The 23,302-nt window shown below is 39.4% G+C and overlaps 1 protein-coding gene across 3 annotated transcripts in view; it reads right to left on the minus strand.

Annotated features, from left to right (window-relative positions):
• Positions 1 to 10,075: 10,075 nt before the first annotated feature.
• The window catches only part of ccser1 (coiled-coil serine-rich protein 1), a 136,226-nt gene continuing 122,999 nt past the window's right edge, over positions 10,076 to 23,302 (minus strand). For all 3 annotated transcript variants that reach the window (XM_014986345.2, XM_014986347.2, XM_014986346.2), the window contains one exon: positions 10,076 to 16,424. In XM_014986345.2, coding sequence (XP_014841831.2) covers positions 15,699 to 16,424 — 726 coding nt within the window. In that variant the 3' untranslated portion in view covers positions 10,076 to 15,698. The remainder of the gene's footprint in view (positions 16,425 to 23,302) is intronic.

The following is a 23,302-nucleotide window of genomic DNA, read 5'->3' on the forward strand; positions in this document are numbered from 1 at the left end:
GACAATTGGCTTGAGACACCACAGATTATTCACTATAAATCTGCAGTCTCCACATCCTGTTGTGTGTGAAACATTGTAATATGAAGTCTCTGCAGATGGGATTCACACATTACCAACAGTGGAAGGAAGAGCTGTTGGAGTGTTCATTGTCAAACGTATTTCATGCTAACTGAAGGAGCAAATGATCTTTGAGTGGCTAAAGATGGTGAGAGCATGAGGAGGAAGAAATAAAAATATACCGCTAGCAGGATTAGGCTCCTCAATGCACCAGATTCTCTTTATAAGACAAAGAAGTCCCATTATGGTTCATATTTTGGCTCAGTGGAGGTGGAAAAGAGCAGGAAGGTAGAGTGGGTAGGCTGGAAGAGTCATCAGTGGATAACAGTATCCTCAACATAATACCATACCATCTGCTTCCAGTAAAAGGCCAGGCTAAATTTGACTTGTGTTCAACTCACAGAAATCTGGTATCGCAGAGCAGAGAGAGTCTCTGAGTGGGCAATAGGAGGGCAGATGAATGCACTCATGTAAACTTTAGTAAATGGTTAGGTCAGCCGCTCAGGTATTGCATATATGTTAGCCAAAATCTACCAGAGAGATGACAGAGGCGAAGCTGAGAGTGAAGCTGCGGATCTGTGCAAACAAGTCGAGTCATATCAGAATCGCCTCTGGTTTCAAGCACTGGATCAGAGGGGGATTGTAGAAGAACACACTGAGAGGCTGACAGGACCCACGAATGTGATGAGCAACAAAGAGGATGATGCAAACCGACAAAACTAGAAATGAAAGCTGATAAATGGCAGAGAGGCTGCAAAACATGCTTAGCCATGTCAGGTTTTTGACTATGCCAAATCTTTTCATTGCAGTTGTCGAAGAGAACTTCTAAGTGATGTATGCACGGCACCAGCTTAACATTAGGATCCATTTATGGTTAAGTGAACACTGTCTTCTTGATAGGACATGTTTGTAAGCAAAACAAATATCAGGGAGCAATTGAACATTTTGTCCTCAAAGATGATATGGTGGAAACAGGAAAAATCTGCAACAAAAGGATTAAGAGTGAGTTTGACATTGTGGGACTGAGAGAAGAATACAAGCATACGTAGCATTATGATGCTGTTGTCAATATCCTTTTCCCCCTTCCATTCATGCTGATGTTTAGCCTTAATAACTAGTTATTACACTTTGCTTCGTAGAGGGTCTGAACCATTGGCTATTGAGAAAAGATTGCTTCCTCGAGGGGTAGACTGTGTTGAATGTTTCAATTTAACCAATCGCTAATGTTTGGCCGCGACATATGCGATGTGGCTTTTCGATGCTTACCAGAAATTGTCTGTGTTGTAAAGAACAAATCCTCCACTGCAAAGAGAGAAGAGCCAAACCAAATGAGATGCATGTTAATGTTAACTCATTATTTGAAAGTGTGGCCAACACACACTGAATGGTTTTGTTCACTTCCTCTGCTGCCATTGCCAATCTACAGACAGACTACAATTCTAAAACAGCGCAGAAAATCAACGTCGATGTTTACAACTTCTTCTTCCTCTGTTTGTTTATTGGACCATTCAGCTGAAGAAATCCAGCTGAGTGGGAGAAATCCGGGGTAGAGCAATGAAGGGAGATGAGAATTGAAGCCAATGGCCAGGCTAGTACGTTTTAATTTGGCACGTAGAGTTCACGATTGTGGAACCAGAAAATTTTCATTGGGTTGTTCAGGCTGGGAGCATTGTTCCCTCAAAGATGGCCAAAAACTAATTGGACACTGAGCCACTTTGGAGCAAAGCATCTCTATTTTCCAAATAATTCACTAAAGACAGAAATGTTCCTTTTAATCGAGTAAATATATGCCTATGTTTAAAAATATATGCCTATATTCATAAACATATGCTGATTAAGTATATTTCACTACTGCCACCAACTGTTTCAGAAGGGAACTGCTTGTCCTGGAGCTGTGCTGGTGAGTTAAGTCCCCATGGCAACCAATCAGTTGGTAGGGTTGGGTGTAGAGGTGGTCATGCTCCCCCTGGCTCCACCAGACAGTTCAGCTCAGTTGTTTTGTACATAATCACACCTGATTTAGATCTGAAATGACTTTCATTCATATGAGTATTTTTTTATTTTTTCTGATAGGAAATTAGTCAGAGGTGAAGAGATCACCATAGTATAATGAGGCCACCGCCGTGCTTCAATATGGGTGTAGTGTAGTTTCCTTCAAACATGATGCTTGCCATTCTCATAAGAGTTTGTCAGAATAGAGAATCTTGTTTCTATTGATCACGACATTTAAGAGATGAAACTAATCTGACTGTAATCTACATGGAAAGACAAAAGTTTTTCATTAATTTGACCAACTTTCTAACAACCCTATTACAATTTATATTATCTTACAACGTGAGGCCAGAAGGAAAAGGGTCTCTTGAATTTACAGCGGGACTTGGAGATCTTCTCATGGCAACACGATTAATCATATTTGATGAGAGCAGGGATATTTAATGAAAACCTTGAGGTGAAAATCAGCCGCATAATTAGGAAGTTGGTGAAATCTAACTGGTAAGGTGAAATAAGCAATCTTTCTACCTCAGGCTGGCTTTAAAGAAGATGTAATATTACCAAAATCAGGTCAGGAGAGACTGAATAACCAGACTCAGTCAGAGACTGACAAGAATCCTGTCACTAAACCTTTAGAGTCAGTAACTAAAACTCTGGTTTAGGAGGTGAAGCACTAGTACGCTGCCTATTCCACATGTTTGAAATGTTGCTATCAAAGGAAGGCCGGCGATACTGCGCCCTGCAGTGGACCAGAATTTGTTGATTTTTCACTTTTCTTTTTTAGAGAGACTTTGTTAGCTGTAGATAAGCTGCACCAATTATACTGCAGGGAACTACACACTGTGCAGCGTCTTCAAAGATGTGTGTGTGTGTGTGTGTGGGTGTGTGTGTGTGTGTGTGTGTGTGTGTGTGCGTGCGTGCGTGCGTGCGTGCGTGTGTGTGTGTGTGTGTGTCCCTTCACCCAGTGTTACAGTAGGAATGGGAAAACTGCTTCACATAATGGGAACCAGAAGTTTCAGCATGCTTCCTAATTAATGACAGTAATATTTGCTTTCCTGAAAGAAAGTAAAATATTCACAATTTTAATTATTATGAGTTCAAGCAAAAAAAAAAGATGAATGTGAAAGTTTAATAGAAACTTTTCTGCTTGTGCTTCAGTTTGTGCTGTTGAATGTTTAAAGACCACGCCTTTCATCTCAGCTATTTGATTTTTTTTTTTTTTTGTAAAATCAACACGATAAACCAAAGCTTTATTTTTGTAACATGTCCTCCGACTTCTATGAATTAAGAAGTTTAAGCTTTACACGCACTTATCATTCTCGTGAATGTTATGTAAAGTTGGGATGTTATTTCAACTCTTCCTTTTTAGGATGGAATAATTAAGTAATATATAGCATCAGTATATTTTGAAAATAAGAACTGGGTGTTTAAGTTTGAAAAAAAAAGATGAACTTTTTTTTTTTTAAAGCAAAAATGTTTTTAAAAATTGTTCCAATTATATGTTAGTGTTCAAAATGCATCCACACAAATATTTGACCACGTATCCCATAGCAAGTTTAAATAAATGACACTACTTTTTTTTTTTTTTTTTTACAGTGATGAGTTTTGTGATATCTCTGACTAGTTAGCTGACCACTTTTTATGACATTTTTAGTGGAGCTTGAGGAAGAGCTATTCCAGAAGCTGCTAATGTTAGCCATTTATTTGATTCATCCATTCAAAAACTACATTTTAATGGACATATTGGAAATTGTTGTCCTGTTTGTTTGAACAACTGATATTTAAATCTCCAGGCTTCTTTCTTGGTCACCACAAACGTAATGTAGTCTTTGGTTTATTGTGCAAAGGGTCACTGCTTTTCAAGCGACGTATAGCTCAAGACATGAGACTTGGTGGTAAATTAGGCTTTTCCTGAAAACCAAAATCACTAATGTTTCATTCAATGGTGTTATTGTCAGCTATTTAAAACTTGGACATAAAAATGTTAGAAAATTTTGTTTTAGGAACCACTGAAGATGGAATACAATCAGAGACATATACTCACAAATGTTTGTTTCAAGTATTTATTTAGTTATTTTTGATCCAATAGGGAATGGGACGTGTTCATAAATTCTGTCAGATCACCTCGTTCTCTGACCACAAAGGAAATGACCTCTCTGTATCTTTGCAGCGGTGAACGTGGGAACTCTGCAAACCTGCAAAAAGTACCTGACGCAACGACTCTCTGCTATTCAACACAGGAAAAAAAAAATGTTTTCTGCAACGTTGATGTGTCAGAACAAAGTCACAGCTGGCAAAAGTCATCAAAAGTTCGCGGTAAACTTTCCACAGACAGAAGTTGCTAGACTGTCTGGAAACTGAAAGGTTAAATGAAAGCAAACAATATAAGAGTAAATGATGAACTACAAGCTGTGCAATTATTAAATACAAGATGCTTAGTGAGTAAAAAGTTGTTGTATGAGTAGATAAGTAAAATAAAATTGTCAGATCCTGCAACAAGTACCTTTAACTAATAACAAATACAAGTTGTGGGTGCAAAGAAATTAACATGACATCCCTGCAGCTGATGAGTGTGCATAAATGTAGACATTTTTAAAATGGTCATTTTGTTGTGATGGCTAAGGCAAAGAAACAAATTGTATAACTAAACACCAGAGGTTGCAAGAAAATTGGTGGTCAGAGGAAAAAAAGGAATCTAAAATACCAATAATCTGAACTGTTTGAAATGAGGAGATCTAAATTTAACGACAAAGCTATGTTTTTTTTTATTGCTTTTGTTAATTGCTTACATTTTCCTAAGCGATCAGGAATATTTTACATAATTATTGTTTTTACTGAACTCATAAAAATAATGAATATTTGAATGAACGAAGTGCTTGACTAAAAGTTACACTTTGTTATATCTGAGGCTAAGGACAGAAGAACTTTATCTTGCAGCGTGCATGTTATTTGCCTCTGGGTTACAGTAACCTCTGTTCAACCTTGTTGAGCTCATGTAGACCAATAAATCACATTAAAAGTGCTGGCAGTGGAGGAGAGTAGCATTGATAATTTCCTTACAATGCAATTTTCTTCAGGGGCACAAACGATGGCAGTGATACGCCCAAAGACCAAACACTAGATGCAGCTTAAGGAACGTAAAAGCCCAAAGTGTTAAGCTGGCTTCCAGTCACAAAATAAAAGATGTGTCCCTTCAAATGCATGGAGGAACAGTGGTATCGCTGTTTCTGTAGTGTTGGCCTGCGGGGGCTGTTACTTGGGTTGGCTCTATAGTTGCTGCTTGGCTGGCCTGGATGTTGGTGGTTCCGGGTCTGGGAGTGGGCGCTGCCTCTTTCACGGTGTGTGCTGTGACTTTTGTGTGGTGCTCTTCGGTTTGCTGCGTTGGCGTTCTTCCCTTCGGTGGTCTGGTGCGGCATGGGTGGTGCTGGCTGTTTCAGATTTGTTTGTGGTGCATGTGCATGGGTTGGCTGGATGTTTGCACTTTGGTTGGCCCACTTTTTTGGGTCTGGTGAGACCTGCTGCCTGAGTCGATGTTGGTATGGGGTGTGTTTTGTTGTTTAAAATAAATAAATAAAAGATGGGTGAGTTCACCCTGTTTTATTTTTAACTTGTACGTCTTAATGTGTAGAAGGTCCTATTATAGAACCGTGATGTTTGCATGCTTTACTTTTTTCTTTAAAATATTAAACATGTCATCAGAATCTCATGTTTGTTGGCATCGTGTTGTCACTGACGCCCTACAGAAGGAGTGTAAGCCACCAGAGGTCATTGCTACAGAGACTGGTTGTTCCATTAATATGCTAAATCCAAGCATATTAATGGAAAATTAAGTGAAAAGAAAAGTTGCACAAGCCAAAGGAATAACTGCAACTCTGAGAGGATTTCATAACATAGCTCATTCAAAAACCTGGGGAGACTCAAAAGGCATTGATATGCAGTTAGTACCTGTCCTTCAAGAGCCACAACACACAGACATGTTAAGGACATGGGCTATAAACACTGCACCTCTTATTTAAACCACTTTTGAATCAACAACAATGCCACAAGTGTCCATCATGAACCAAGATGAAAAAGTACTGGACTATTGTTCAATGGTCCGAAGTCTTCGGCTCAGGTGAAAGAAATGTTTACATTTTGTTTGGAAGTCACAGTTTCTCTTCTGGAGGAACAGTGGAGAGGTGTGAGTCCGCTGTCTACTGCCAACTCCAAGAACATTGTAAAGTATTTCATCACATACCTCTTAGCAGTCCGACATTTCTGTATTTCTTTTTTCTATTGGTCTTATGTGCTAATCTAATTTTGGGAAAACTATATTTTGTGTTCTTATTAGCTGTAAGCCCTTATCATAACAGATGCAAATGTCTGAAATATACCACTCTGTGTGAAATGAATATTGTATATGTTTCTATTTTTTAACTGAATGACCAAAATACACAGTACAGACTTTAAAAATAAGAGTGGTTTAGCCCCTCTGGTGACTGTGTTTATTTTGCCCACTCCAATTTACTGGCAAATGCCTAGAACCTACAAAAAAAAAAAAAAAGTCTGATTTTACAGTTAGTGGGCATTTGTGAGTGTGTCTGCATGTGTGCAAGCAAGAGAGTGAGAGATCTGTAACTTCAGGCCAAAGAGAAAGAAGGCTGTGTACCAGAAGGGACCGGCTGCAAGCTGCACTGGGTGCTGGTGTATCTGCCTTTGCTGCAAAGTGAGCAATCTAATAGCCTTTTGGCCGTCCAATGCAATAATAAAGTTTGCCTTGGACAGTTAGAAGAGACAACAAGAGTGATTTACTCAGACAGGCAAAGAGAGACAATGACAGTGAGAAACGTAGGGAGGGAAGGCAGAGGAGAGAGCAAGTGACAGATGGCAAATGGATCCAGTACATCCTCACCGATACTGGCCTGCTTGGAAATGTAAGCTTAAGGGGAGAGGATGAAATAACATGTAAAAGTCACAAAATGTGTACATTACAGAGTTTAAAGACTGAACATGAGATGAGAGTTGGGGTATAAAACTAATATTGAACATATCAGGGTAAGCAATACTGTTTTCTCATCCCTCCCCTTGGAGACGTTTTATTAGGAGGGAAATATAACAACCAGATATCTTTTAAATCCGTATACAGAGAGAGATAGTGGGGAGTATTTTTGAAAACAGACAGCGCTTGATACATTTTTTCCCCTTCTTTTAAGGAAAAACAGATGTTAATGAGTTTTGTATGTTTTTGGTTTTAGGCATGTTGCCAGAATGAAATTTTGTAACCGAGTCATCGCTGGCATATTAATTAAACACCTACGCATTTTCATCTGATCAAGATGGTTGAGAAAACGGTGCAACACGGCACAAACAGTCAGCCATCCTGAGGGGGTACAGCCAAAACCTTCCAACAAACACACACTTTAAACGGTTGCCAGCTACATCCATAAGCAAACATTGAGAAAATGACAGTTAAAATAAATAAATTTTTCATCTCACCTAGATGTCAGATGACACCTCATTGAGAGAAAACCTAAATCTGACATGAAAATCTGTGAAAGAGGTAAAGACTAGGAAAATGTCAAGGAATCTCCCAATGTCCAAGACAAATGATTAAAACTGCCAATGGAGAAAAGCAAACAAATGAAAATATAAGAATGGTTTGCTTGTTTTAATGCCAATAAAACTTCTCTTGATTATTATTTTTGTCCAAAATAACAACTCTCGTACGTTCTTGTCTTTTGAAAGATGTCAGTGTCGTTTCCAATCAGAAACAAACTTCTTGTTGAACTGCAGATATGTGATGTGTCAGGCAGGATAAGGAGCAAATATGTTGCTTAAAAATATTTTTAAACAAAACTGATATATATGAGGAGGTCAGCTGGAGGCAGCAGTAAATACCAATTGCAACATACAGTAAATATGAGAAAGATCTGACAAGAAATTGAAGAAATTAGGGGTGAGTCACCACCTATTTGAGGTTCAGTATTTGCAGATTCACCTATTTGCATTTTTTTGCTGTGGAACATACCTTCAAATTACAACATTTTCTGCTGAAAATGCAGCTTAGAAAGCTGAAATACCAAGGTGCAACGCTACTTCACATGCTTTTGACTATACTGGTAAAGTAGCCAATCCAGAAGCACTATCTACTTTCCTTGGCTTTGATTGGCTGTGTCCCCAATAGTCTAAATAAGGTTGGCTGTAGATATTAGCTTCTGCGGTAGATTTTCAGTGAGTGTGCATATTAAGGTGTTTCAACTTTTAAAATAGGCACTTTTACTGCTGTACTGGTTGACTGATGGAGATTAGCTATGAAGGGAGCAGAAGGCTAAGAGACAGAAACAAAAACGTAATGAAACAGCTAAATAAATGAACATTATGAAGGAACACACAAACCATAAACAGTAGTCTTATCAGGACAGACAACAGAACATAAAATGATACAAAAATGAGTCAAAAAACAAAACCAACACAAAAATCAGCCCCCCGAGACAACACATTATAAATACATTAGAAAAATACTTTTTGAAAGATAACTGCCATCTGGTTAAGTACGTTGTGTACTTGAGAGAAACATTACCATCAGCAACGTATTCATTCAGATTACAGGTCAGCCTGTGTCATTTGCATTCAGTCGGCAGTCTCTGATTAAGTCCCACCAGAATGCTGGCTGCTTTTGTCCAGCTCATCTTGGTGTGCATTTTATTTCCTCTGTGTTCTTATGCAAAGACAGATAAAGAAACACTGAAGCATCTTTGGCTCATCTTTATATTCACCAGCCATTGAAGCATTTAGCAGCTTCTTTTAATATGTTAGTCATGAAGAATTATCCCTTTTTTCCAGAAAAAAAAAAATCTGTCCTTAGATTCATATGTTTTCATTGTGTTGCTTAATGATTCATTTTCTGCCAGCAAATAAACCGGTGAGTTACTATTAATAGAATTACAAACAGCACGATACCAGAAATGCAAATCTTCCGTCAGGCAAAGGATTTACGATCAGCTAAACAAACATTTATCCCGACCAGGTGATCTTTTTGTGTTTTTAAAGCTCTGTTAATCAGAGGTGTGTTTGCTGATGTGCTGACCTTCTGTCATATCAATTACAGCAACTTAGAAGCAGACCTGCTGTATTCTAAATCCTGTGTGTGTGTGTGTGTGTGTGTGTGTGCGCGTTTGTTTGTAATACCTTGTGGGGACGATTTTCCTGACATACTACGTTGTGGGGACCATTTGCTCCTCGTGGGGATCGAAGTCTGGTCCCCACAAGGGGAAACCCTGTTTTTGGGTCAGGGGTCAGAGTTAGAACTAAGGTGTGAATTGAGTTTTGGTTAGGGTTAGGTAGGGTTAGGAAAAGGGTAAAGGTTAGGTTTAGGCTGTAGAAATGAATGGAAGTCAATAGAAAGTCCCCATAAAGATAGCCACGCAAATGTGTGTGTGTGTGTGTGCGTTTGTGTGTGAGCTACTCAGCCAGTCAGAACATCACCAACACTAATTGAGTGAGTCCAGAAATGAGAAGCATGCACAGGTCCTCCCTGAGGGGTAAACAGAGTCTACATCCCACACACAAGCAAACACACACACACATGTGCGCCCACAAACTCATGCTAATGTAATTGATTTTCTAAATACTTCCATACTTTACGGTCACTGCCAAATGGAAATATATTTAAATAGTTTAGTAGATTATTTTAAATGTGGAAGAAATAACTTATGTATGCACCCACTGTCATGTGAGATCTTTCTTTAAGTCCTCTCATATCTTACAAGTAAAAAAAAAAAAAAGTTCCTCTAAAGGCTGCCTGTTAGAGCGATGGCCATTGAGATTTCATTTTCATTGCTTTGAGTCTTTCTTCATTCTGTCCTTTAGACATTTGTACAGTAACGTCTACGTCTGAGACTTTCAAGCAGGTCCCTTAGACTTGCTGCTTTATTGAAGTGCTCCTTTTAGTAGGAATGTAGTGTGCAACCACTTCCTATTGATTCAGGACAGCTAAGTCATTCTGCACATACAGCTGATGTTGCAATAAAAAGTAAGATACAAAAAGTTACTTTTTTTTGGCTTTTATTCATTTTATTTGTATTAAATATTATCAATAAGGACACAGTGGACACAAATTTTGAACAAACGCCCGTGGATATAAAGTGAGTTGGACAAAAACTGAGCTGAAATACTTTTGCTAAACATACAAAGCAAAGTACCTTTGCCACAGATGAATCCATTAAAATAATTTCTTATTGAAGAGGTACAGTTTAAAAACAGTTTCAGATGACCACATAATGTTAGAAACAACTTCATCCACATGGACGTATTGCTGTTCGTCAAAGCTATCGACAGTCTAACTGGTCAGAGGCTCACAGTATGACTCTATTCATTTATTTCATCTACAGTTGGGGGAAAAGAAGTATTGAACAGAATGTTTTCTTCAGTAAAAACATTTCTAGCAAAGCTGTGAAATGAAATTACACACGGGATGTTGGTAGCAACCCAACTGACCAACGCCATACGAGAAAATCAAAATGCATAAGTTCACACATTACGGTATGTGTGATAAAGAGGAATGACAGAGAGATCAGGCGAACACATGAAGAAGGTGCAAACAGGGAGAGAGCAAAGAAAAACACTGAGATATGTCGGTATTTACTGTACAATGTAATGTAGCTCCCTATAAGTGCAATTTAATATCAGATTGTTTAGTTCAAAGTGATGGTCTATAAAAGGTTTCCAGTGAACCAAGTGTTGAACAAACTAGGTAAAAGCAAAGAGCCCTTCCAAGTTGTTTGCAAACATATTGATGGGATTTGTTAGAGACAGATTCTCAAACGTTTGGATTTTGCAACGAGCACCATTGGGGCTGTTATCATATACCAGATCGTCCTACCAAGATTTCTGACATTGAAGTCAAAAATAACCACCGACAGTAAGACCTGGGATTATTTGGTGCAGTTTGTTTATAGAAAGAACAGATGACAGACTCTACACAATAACCTGAAAAGCTATGACTGTTTGATGCAGGGTTAGGATTTGAGTCTGCTCAGGTGAGGTCTCTTTGGATGTTTGGCAGACAAATGGTATGCCGCATCATCAAAGAACTAAAACTCACTAAAAGTGGACCTTGGATGCGGGGAGATCATGGTGTAGGGAAATTCTTTTTACCTTGTGGTAGAGATAAACTGTATGCAACAAAGTGGAGCAGTAAATGGAAAAACATACAAGGATTTTTTTAAAAGTATATAAAGACAAAATAAGGGCAGATTCCTTGAAGAAGACCATGATCCCACAAACAAAGCCAGTATTTATTGGTTTGAAATAATAATAATAAAAAAAGATAAAGCTGATATCTTTTTCATCTGGCTGGCCCAGTCAATCATCTGGTAACCAATTGAAAATCCAGGAATAGTAAAGAATACTTACAGTTCTGCAAAGATGAGTGGGCCATAATTTCTTCTCTAAAAGACTCGAGGCAAGTTATTGAGGTCTGGATTTTGTTTATTCCTTAATAATAAATATCTTTATTCAAAAGCCAAGTATTTTGCGGTTACACATGTTGCATTTGACTAATAAATTGGTTTGCTGTTCCTTTTAACACCACCGTAGAAGTCCCAAGAACCTTAAAAAAGCAGCTTTAATAGATACCTGCCTGTATTTTAGATGGAATACAGCAGCAAAGTTATCCATTTAAAATAAATCTTAAGCAAAGATGATGTAAACAACAACAACAACATGGAGTTTCTTTGTTTTCTGTTTAATCACCACTAAGGCCTGAAACGCCTTTGGTTATCTGTCAGACCTTTGACTGCATTTGAAACTTAAAAGTGTGAAAAATATATTTGCTTTCATGTTTTAATTCCCTTAATCCCAACTAACAGACACAGACTAAAGAATCATAATATATTCTTTTAAACACAAAAATCAAAGTAATATCAACATGTCAATAATTTATGCACAAATATACATTTCAATCTAATTATTACAAGAATTGAAAGAAAAGAAATAATTACAGTGAAAACTAAAAGTTTATAACAGCATAAAACATTTACATGATTATCATCATTTTCTTTTTAATCTTTACTATAGTCATGCCTGCTACCTTACCTGTAAGTCCCAACACACTTTCAGAAAACTGTTCCTATGGCAATTCATTTAAATAAGGCAAAAGCATGAACAAAAAAAAAAAAAAAGACAACAAAAAAAATCTCCAGAGACATGTAGTGTCTTAAACGTACAACATCCTGATAAAAAATAAATAATGTACCGAGGTTCATAATGTTTGTCCACTCCCAGCAGTAAGAGCTCACCATCAGTTCATGATTTCAATTTAGAAACAAATAAAAAAAAAATATGACTTTGTAAAAGACCTCAAGGCCAGATTTGAACTCGAATGTCAGATGTGACCTCTTTCTCTTGTGAAACAACCAGCTGCCTCTCTCTGCGCTGTGTTCTTCGGTGCCGCTGCATCGAGTACAGCCAATTCAAACGAAGAGCAAAAATAAAACCTGTGTGGGCAGCTAAATACTCTGACAATATTTCACATGGTGTCAACAGCTTTATAACATGCAGCAGTGAGGGATGTAAAAAAAAAAAAAAAGCATTACTAAAGAGGTCAGCCAGTGACACAGAAGGATTGCCTGCAAACTAATGAAGCATCTAATGTTTGGCTCATGTTTCACTTGCGTTTGTCTTTATTTCGCTCTCGCTTAGAAAAACGGTGTTAAAATCAACACGGCTGTGTGTGTACCAGCACCCAGAGAATGCCGCATTATACAACAATATGAGGTTTGTATCAGTGGACTTAGCAGGGAAGAGAGAAGAGAAAAGGAGATGAGGATAGAAGAAGATCCAATAGAAAGAGAGGTGACGAAAGGAAGGAGACTGCTGGCGAGACGCTGGAGTCCAGCAGAAACAAAATGCACGCAAAAAAAAAAGTGACAGGAGAGAGGAACCGGAGGGAACAATGGCATTTCAATCAAAAGATACCAGAGAGTTGTCTTGGAGAAACAGACCACAAGCAGAACTGCAGCCTCCAACACCAGGATCAGAGCCGCTGGGCTTCAGGCGCTTCTTCGCCACTACCAGGACCTTTTTTCCCTCGTGATGTGTGCATTACAGCACACACACATCATTTACACAGGTCCCCCCCCAAGCCAGGTGCTATTTAGAGACAGACAAGGTCAACAAGCGCTCCAACATCTCACCAGTCTGTAGATGCCAGCGGCGGTGAACTACTCGCTCGCACCAAGAACGAGCGCAAATTCCCACCTCCTGCTTGACTCTGTAGAATCCATTTACCTCAAAGCCAAGGGGGGAAAGACCAGTTCCAGGATTTGGTCAGTTCACAGAAAACATACATCAGTTTGTAGTAAAACAAGGGGATCGTTATATAGTTCAGTTAACAAAACAAAAAGTAAGTCGTTCTGAAACGCACCTTGTCCCAAAAGATATGAGTCAGCAAATGTTGGCAGTAATGTTCATGTCACTTAAACGACCTTATAGACAAAAGAAACGTAGATGGAAGTCTTGTTACGATGAGATATCACCATTAAACTGAAACAGGGAGAACTGAGTAAAAGCTTTGTAAAGTCTTTGAGTAAAGATGCAACTTTTTCCCCGTTTAGTTCCTTCTTTATGCAGAACCCAATTAAGTGACTCCCTTACGCAAGTAGTTATAAAAAACATTTTTCTTGCAGCTATAAGGGGAGGGTTCGGATTTATGAAGTAATATTCTGTGATGTTATCAGTGATGGTTCCCTCAGCTGTTGCAGAAAGATGCCACCTCACAGTAAGTTTGTAGAAAAGGAAAGAAATTCCCAAATAGGTGACATTTACTCAGAGGCACTCCCTGTTTTTGCTGATTCTAAAAATGCTCACACTGAAATTAGTATTTTTTTTATCAGTGAAATACAATGCAGAACATTCTGGATCGGAATCTGAGTTATTCACATTTTGTGCTGATCTTTACAAGGCTCTAAGTTCAAAAAGAAGAGCAAAAGAGGGGGGGGGGGGAACAGAGTAAACTAATTATTAAAAACAGGCTGTTCATCAGTTGATCAAAATTTAAAACGACTGCCATTAAATATTCACAATCTGGCCACGGACCTGGGTTTTAGCTCAACTTATGTCAGGAATTCACATTGTTATGATCTACTGATGGCAAAGGCAGAGGCGCTTTGTCTTTGAACATGGCAGGAATGCTGAGTTGTCAGGTTCCTCTTAAATTAAAGGCCGATTCTCAACCTAAATGAGGGCATTAAAGGGCTCCGCATGGTTAAGTCAAACTGTTACCACCGTCGCAGCTGTGTGATGAAAACTGCATCATTTTGTTTTTGGCCTCATGTCGTCTGTAGGAGGTACCCTTCTACTGCGATGTTTACTCTTCTACAAACTAACTGTGATGTGGTATCTGTCTGCAGCAGGTTAAGAGAGGTATTATTAAGAATAAATTTAAGAGGAAAAAAAACATCCAAGTGTGATTATTCAGTTCAATTCTGTTTGCTGTTATTCAACGAAGCGCCCATAGACATCTGCTGCCAATGACCGGCTCAGGTTTTTATCACAAGCACTGAGGAATTTCTGTGAAAAATCTGTCAGAGGTAATAATCTGTTTTACTCAAACTGGAGTGTAACAATAGCTTCTTTAGGTTGTGGTTTGTTTAAATTTAAAATGTAATTTTATTTTAGCTTTACTATTTTTGTGAGACTCATTATTCCATCCAGTATAACGTATGTTGCATCTTAACTTTGTATTCCTGCAATTATAAAATGTTGAGGAAAGAACACAAGTCATTTTCTCGAACAAAAAATTCTTCTCTCTCTCTCTCAAAAAAAACAAAAAAACAAAGACTATACAAACAGGTTAATTAATGTCATGGAAGTTTTGACTGGTTTTAAAAACACTGACATGAAAGTTCATACTGTGATGAGAGTTAAGCGGCTGCTGTATTAAACGCTCGGCTGTGTTTTTTTCCCGTCTTTTAAAAATGTTTAAAAAAAAGCATGCTGTATCACAAGGACTGCAGTCTCTTAACCTGGACCAATGAGGAATGAGGATTTGATTCAACGAGGGATTTGGCAGCTTGAGAAAAACACGGTCACGAGCAAAAATCACAGTCGGGTTCCCAAAGTTCTTGAGCGGCCAATGGGGCTCACTGTTACAGGCGGTCAAATAAAGAACCGAGCTTTAACAATGCAGACGCCTCGTCTTTTCATTCAGCTTTGCCGCCGTGCTGTTGGTGCAGATGGCCGAGCAGAGATATCACAGGCGATGTCTTTGTGTCAAAGTGTGAGTTTGAGTGTGGGTGACTGTGTTTGTGTGGAGTTTGTGTGTCTGTGGGCGTAAGCTCATCTGAACTGTCAGCATGACACGACGTGGGAGCGATGATAGACGGGTGAGTGCCTTTTTTCAATCTCACCGCCTGATGCGTGTGTGCGCATGTGTAAAAATCAAGCTAATTTCTAAACAAGTGAATCAAGAGCTGGTCTGGATTGCACAGTGATTGTAAGCGCAATGGGACGGGTGGGGGATTTTTATTTATTTTTTTATTTTTAAGGGTGAGTTTGGCGCGAAGCAGCAGCAGTGTTTTCTCCTAAATATTAACCCTTATGATAACTTGAGCTGATGATATGGCTGCTTATGGCTGTTTTTTTTTTTTTTTTTTTTTTTTTTGGCATCCTCAACTGTCTCTCTGTGTGAGGGCTTGCAGTTCGGCCGTGTGCAGGGAATGCTGGAGGAAGACGTTTTTCCGGCTATAGCTATGCAGAGACAGAGGGCCGCGAGGTGGTTGTCCTAAACGGCCGGTGAACGCAGAGGAGGAGGAAGAGGAGGAAGCTGACGAAGGTGTGGGAGGTGTTGGCGAGGCCCGGTCTGATGACGAGATGTTTTGTGTGGAGCTCCCTCTGCTTGCGAGGCTGTGGAGACTGGAAGAAGCGCTGGCCCCGACTGCACGGGGGATTAGGCTTGGCGGATGGTGATCCCCGCCTCCTCTCTTCACCCCGCCGGACAGACTCGCTCCACTTCCTCCTCCTCCTCCTGGAGTTAAGGACTCAGAGGAGGAGGACGCCCTCTCGGGCTGCCGGGAGAAAGGAGGTGAAGCTGAGGTGGAACCTGGGGGCTGATATGTACTGGTCTGGGCTGGTGTGGTGGGTGAGGTCTGGACGGAGGACGGGTCTGAGGAGCCTGAAGCCAGATGACCTGCAGTGTTCCCAGCGCCCTGGTGGTGGCGCTCCTCCCTGGCAGCGTGGCGCTCTGCGGCAGCAGTGGGCCGACAGTGGTAAGGGTGGTGTTGGTTACAGTGGTCCCCTCCTTGTGCCGCTGACGCTCCCCGCACCACCCTTCGCTCCCTTGGAGCCAGGCTGCTGCTGCTGCTGCCGAGTCCTGACCACCGGCCTGGAAGGCTGATCTGAGAGAGGAACACAGAAAAACAGACAGATATCAGAGAGACTTCACTGAGAACAACTCACTCTGCTCTTTTTGGCAGCGAGTGTGTGACACAACCTGCCATTTTTCAAATGTTAGTCACCGAACATGTCTGTCTCAGGAGAGTAGGGATTATTTGAGAACAAAACACAGTCAGACAGAGAAAAACGAAGAGACAGGCAGCATGAGAGAGTTGTGTCCCGTTTTCACGATAGGTTGTTAATTGGATGACATTTGGAGAATCATCTCGTTGGACCTCTGTTGTCTCATCTAATTGTTTCCGAACCGACCATAGCTCTGCAACGAGCAAACGTACGCCTTCAAAGAGAAGCAGAACAAGGCAGCGCATTTATGGAGATATGTTATTAAGGTACGCTTAAGTCCTAACTCACAAGGCAATCTCACTGTTTATCACACACGTACACGCACACACACAGAGACACAATAGGGAAGATGGCACATAAAGCTAGATGGCAGAAAAAGGAGCCACCTGTTCTCTTTCACACTCCACTGCACCCCCTTATGCAACATATCTCATCACTGCCCCTCTTCTCTGTAGCTCTCAATCTCACACACTTGCAGCCGAAATCACGCCGGGACCAACTGTGCAGTGTTCAGCAAAGAAACAAAATCTCATCTGACACTGAACCTCGAGGGAAAGTGAGCGGATTTGACATTTTCTAACACAATGCTTCTCTGTTTGTGTGTGTGTGTGTTTTTCCCTCTGTGCTCTGTGCATATGCATGAGCATGTGTCTGTGTAATGTATATAGGCTCCTGGTGTGCATGGGGGCAGCATGATGCCTATGTGCTTTCATTGTGTTTCCATGCACCCCTGCTTACAAATTAATGTAAAAAGAAAAACCATGTTGAACTTGTCAGCAGAAATGTGATTAGCCAGCACACAGCTAACCGAAAGCATGAAGTGCTTAGACTGCCAGCTGCATGTGTGCTATTGTTAACCTGCAAACAGAGGGGAGCTGCTCGGAAACCAGTGACCACAAATATAACAAGGTAATCATACTTTCATTTCAGGCAGAAGAAAATGATACTATTATATGTTTAACAGGCCAAATTATCTATAGAAGTTCCATTTCTAGTGTTATGCTGATGCTTCGGATCCATACTTTCCAAAATTTGGTGAAAGTGCCACTGATACTGGTAGAGATTTTGGTATAAATTACATTTTGGGGTTAAAGTGTAACAGTTGGATCTAGAAAATGACATGTTCAGGTGACCAGCTAAAGACCATTAGAAATGCAAGCTAATAGTTTCTCTAAGATCACCACAGCAACATGTTTACCAAATCTGATTGCATAACACTGTGTGTAGTTTTTGTTTGTTTGTTAAAGAAGGGTTAGGGTCAGGTAGGGTTAAAGAAACCGTCTGACTTTTTCCATTTTTTCCTAAAAAAGATATAAACATAAGATAGTATAACTAGGTTAGTATGTTTAGAGGGAGTGATGTGGCTCTCATCCTGGCTTTGGAAGAGGGGACCAAATCTTGCTGAGAAGTTGCTGTGGGGATCATAAGAGCTTGATTTTCCATCCACATGTATAGACAACTCTTACAATTAGGTCCCCCCAAGGTCTTTTGTGGGGTGTGTGCTGTGGGAGTATAGTGTGCCAGAGGTGCGTTTAAAAACTACACAGTCCTTGTGAAACGAACAAAAGAGCTGGTTTGTTGTTGTTGGCACAAAGTCTAGCATATTTCCAGTAGGACAGGAGTCTAAACCAAATGAATGGTTAATGAGCAGGTCTTTGGAAAACTTTGTGACATACCAGGGAGGTAATTCAGCGACTTCAGTCGGTTGGGAAAGGTGCTGCTGCCCAGCTCCAGCTGTCAATGGGTGAGAGGCGGGGTACACCCTGACTGACAGGCTGTCAGTCCATTGCAGGGCAATATATATATATATATATATATATATATATATATATATATATATATATATATATATATATATATATATGTATTAAGACAGATGAAATATTAGAAAATACTTCAACGCAACAAAGATAACGCAACGTTAATTACAGAAATGTAGGTAGTAGGCAAATTTTCTCTCAACGCCAGATTAGAAATCTTGCTCTGATGTACGATTTCTATCTCCCAACATATGAAAGGATTCTGCATAGGGTAAGCTCTTATTCAAGCTGCTGTATGAAGAACAAGATCAGGTAAACACATTCAAGGATGATCTTCAAGATGAAAGAAACGGGAACAAGGACAACCTCTTTCAGAACCACTTTGTTCATGATATGGATCCTCAGTTTGTGGGGATTAACAAAGTAGACTGTGAAGCGATTGTTTGTTTGTGTTTTTCATAACACCTTTAGTGCTTGGATTAAAACGAGAGGAAAAGGGAAGAAAAGAAAAACGGCATATTTCCGTCTAAAAACACCTAGTGTTATTGGAATGAATACTCGTAGGTCGTTTTAAAAAAGGAGTTCAAAAAGGACTCTCCTTGGTAAATCCTTAGAACCGCTGTTCTGCATGTCCGTCACATATTACACCACACCTGCAGGATAAAGGAACGCTAATTGACGCACTCATTAGCTTCAAATAAATAAAAACGTGAACTGAAGCCTAGAAATCTGCTCTCTAGCAGCTGAGCTGCAATACGCTTTCATGCAACACACTCTGCCAAAACATCAAACAGTGTCGTTGTCCATACAGCTTTCTTAAAGAGCTTGGGGAGTGCATCCCTACTTTCTAATGGACTCTAATGGGTGGATAAACACTACAACACATCTCACACATTCCTTGATCTAATGAAGGGGAGTGAGAATTAACTCACCAGACACATTTTCAACATGGGGCGTTGGAAAGAAAACATGGGGGAATTGTTACAGCGTTGAATATCTGCTGCGCACTTGTCAATGTATGCGGGGTGGCTTAATTAGGGCTAAATCACTAATCTTATGAAAAAAAAGTAGTTGTTTTTCCACCCATAGACATCTGAGGAAAAACAACAGAAGGTAAGGCACAAATAGTGAGATACAAGTTGGCAGGCGCCTTGGAAGAAAACAATTACCAGAGACTGCATTAAGTGCTGATTGAGGAAACATATGTTGTGTATCAAAGGGAGATTTCTGGTCTATCTGAAAATGACACCATGAATCATCTTCGATGGATCAAATAAAACCTTGGTGATTAAATTTGAGTGCATGTGGGTCTAATGAACACAGGCACCACAGGTTAAGGTTGAACAGAAAGAGAAATACACAATACACAGCCAAACCAAAAGATAAAAAAAAAACACAGAAGGTGAAAAAAGAGAGAATTGGTTCGAAAGTGATTAAACGCAGAGATAAAGAAAAATGACTTTAAAACTGGAGCGAATAGCAAACTGTGCAGGAAAAAAAGAGAACAAGACTGATTTACAAACTCAGGTGTCCTTTCTCAAGTACACGCTCTGCGGCAACCGGGCTGCCAGTGTGTGTTTGTGTGCAAACACTCTGGAGAGTACCTCGGTCTCACACATGGTCCTAGGAATACACACACACACACACACACACACACACACACACACGTGCACGCACATGCACAGACACAATTACACCGTCATACACACACCCAGACCCAGGTAAATCAGATGGGGCTCCTCTTGAGTTCGTTTTTATAGAGTCGTGAAGAATAAAGCAAAGGGGCCGTGGAGAAGTTTGCATTAGCAGATCCTAATAAACTTCACTTATGTAATATTTGCCATCATTTGTCTTAGACAAGAAACAAATTAATGATCTATGTTTACACTGAGCTGCAACTCCTAGAAATCTCAGTTCGACATAACTTGAAAAATAAAGCAACGGAAAGCTGAGTCAAGTCTAGTTAAAGACATCTACAAAATAAATGAAGCTTAAAAAGCAAATCTTTCCCACCGAGTTTAGAGGAGTTACACTTTGTCGGTATTAATTATGTAGCTTCTTTCATGCCGAACACGTCATACGATCTAAAAGCTAATGTGGATCTTTGGAAGAGGGAAACACCGGAAAAGCAGCTTTGTGACAATAGTCACATCGCTTGAACTTTTTTAACTTTTTGTTGCATTATAACCACAAACATGGATGTATTTTGGGGGGAATAGAATAATGCAAAGTCGCGTAAAACTTTGAACAAGAATTAAAAGACCAGAATTTTTACAAAAAAAAAAAAAAAAGCTGAAAAGTGTGGCATGCATTTTTATCAGGTCCTCTTGAGGGCGTCACTACTTTAACCCTCCCACGGTCTTTAAACCCCACAAGATTTTTACTCTGTGCGCGGTCCGGTTGGGTCGCACTGAGGCTGCGTGTGATTTTACAAGTTTTTTTTTGCATAGCTTCCAAAATTTATGGTCTGACAGGACGACCCCTCCACTTCCACGCCCTCTGACCACGACATTTTTGACACTCCTCTTGAGCATCGCACTAAGACCACGGGAGGGTTAAAAAACTATTTTTTGCTGCTAGTAAGAGCTTTCTTTTGGTTTAAATCTTGACTAGCTCTGTACTTATAGAAACTTTAATTTCATTCTCAGAAAAAGTGCTTGCACAGAATGAAGCTGGGCATTTCTACACTGTTGGACAGTGCACAAATTATATTTTATTACGCTGGATGGAACAGGGCAATGCGTGATGGTAACAGCTTGGGATATTGTTCCATAATAACTAGCTACAGAAGGCGTATGAATGATGTTGCAAGGTACCATACTGGTAAATTCTCATTTGGCAATAATTAAAGACATTTACTAAAGCATAAAACATTTAAATTGTTCTTTCTTACTCCACCAACCCTCATACTAGAAAAGTATCTCACTAATCCCTGTGTGAATATTCAGGATTTATGGGAAAAATTAACTATGTAGCCTCTGAATGATCACCATGGTCCTAAAGGACATAAACAAACAAACAACTTGCGGTAAATCTATAAAAAATGATCAAACTTTTATCAAATATTTTATTGCACCGCTTCCTGCTGCATAAAGCCTTAACAGTAAATTTACAAGGTAGCTGAAAAATAAACGAAGTGATACATAAAGCTGAGAAACGAGATTTCAGTTCCAATCGAATACAAGAATGCTTTAACTAGCATTTTCCACGATTTATTCTGAGTTGAAAAATTGACTTTTCACAGACATGCTGTGCTCCGAAGAGTCTCTGAGGGCAGTTAACAGGATAAATCATCCAAATACAGTCAAACAAAAGGTGAAACTAAGCCTGGGTTTGCCGTCTCAAGGCACTGGAATGCCTTCACTTTGAACTTGCTGGTTTTTATTGATACATGAACTGCTTAGGAAGTGAATCTCTGTTGTACGGCCTGTAGCAGAATCTTTGCCTCACTTCACTCATTTAATTTTGACTTCGTTATATTTTTCAACCTTTGTAAGCATGGAATACTCTGAGTTAGTAAATAAGTAGAATAACTGAACATTTTTTTTTTTACATTTTTATGTTTCCGATAGTCACAGATCAATTTTTTTAAATAATAGAAGAACTAGACTTTAAATGCAAAGCAGCAAATCATTAAAAAAAAAAACACAAACAAAAAAAAGCAAAATTTTCTTTTCTCCTTTTACCAGTTTGCTTGAGAATAAAAGACAATGACTTGACTTAAAATATTTTTGGCAGAAGCTTTTAAAAATATGCTTTTAACAGCATCTGCAAGTGCACACGTCAGATCATGTAACAGAAGCAGGGAGGGATGCAAATAAATCCCAAAGCTATAATCCAGAATAGACAAACTAAACATCAGGCTGGCTGCCCTGGAAGTAAGGATGCAAAATGTGCTCTTTGAAATTCCTGCCCTCTTTCCCTACAGTCAGCAATGCAGCAGGTTGTGTTTCTCTTGTTTTTTTTCCCTCCTGCATCTGAATTATCACCTGCTTTCAGCAGACTAAATATTTAACCTACTTGCCTGTCAAGAGCAGATTTAGTCTTCCAGAATCTGACACTTTCTGGCCCACCTTTGAAAGACATTAATAAACATAAATATGGCAGGATTATCCTCTAAATCCAGGAATAAAAGGCTTCTGTTAAATGTGGCCAACTGCCTTGGAGAAAAGAAGTGCCATTAGTTTGGAAGTAAACACAAAGTAATATATATAATCGTTAATTTGCTTTTTTTTATTCAACACTAAAATCTCCTTAAACTTTTGCGTCAACATTAACACCATCTTTCAGCAAACAGTGAATATTTTAACTTAACTGTTTGTCACAATCAGCTCTAGTCTTTTTGAATTTGATGCATTTTTTTCCCTCTGCTTTTCCACAAAATGCATCCAAAATGTCCCAATTACGTTTGGCCAAACTTTGTACTATTTCCGTGACTATGTAAACACAATCCAATAAAACCATGGAATAATACCATCTTTATTTCACTTCATAGTGAACATGAACTTCAAAACAGATGTGCCCTGTTTTTATTCTGCAGTGCATAAGTTAACCATGATAGCTACACTGAATCTCATATAGAGAAGACAGAGCACATGTTACTGTAAACTAAAGATTAAAAACAGAAGGTAGGGGGAAGGGCGGAGGTAGGTGAAGCAATGGATAGGCCCCTCACTGACATTTGCTGATGACAGTTTGGGTGGGGCCGGGTCTAAAATAATGAAGAAAGATTGAAAACATGAAAGGAGCAGTCAATCCAGCCCACACAGCAGCAAACTGTCACTCAGAAAGCTGGATGTCATATCTTGGACATTGTTGACGGATGTGCTGGTATGCCAAACGTGCTATACTTCGAACTGCACAATCTAGTACATCATAATAACCGTATGCTTCTATTTGGTGCATTCAAATGCCGTATTCATTTTTCATTTGTGTCATAAAATTTATTTTTTCTCTTTTCCTCCCCCAAGAGCTCGTTGACAGCACAACTGATTCTG

Source organism: Poecilia mexicana, unplaced genomic scaffold (assembly GCF_051168715.1).
Source record: "Poecilia mexicana isolate PSO_F unplaced genomic scaffold, ASM5116871v1 scaffold_9, whole genome shotgun sequence".
NCBI lineage: Eukaryota > Metazoa > Chordata > Actinopteri > Cyprinodontiformes > Poeciliidae > Poecilia > Poecilia mexicana.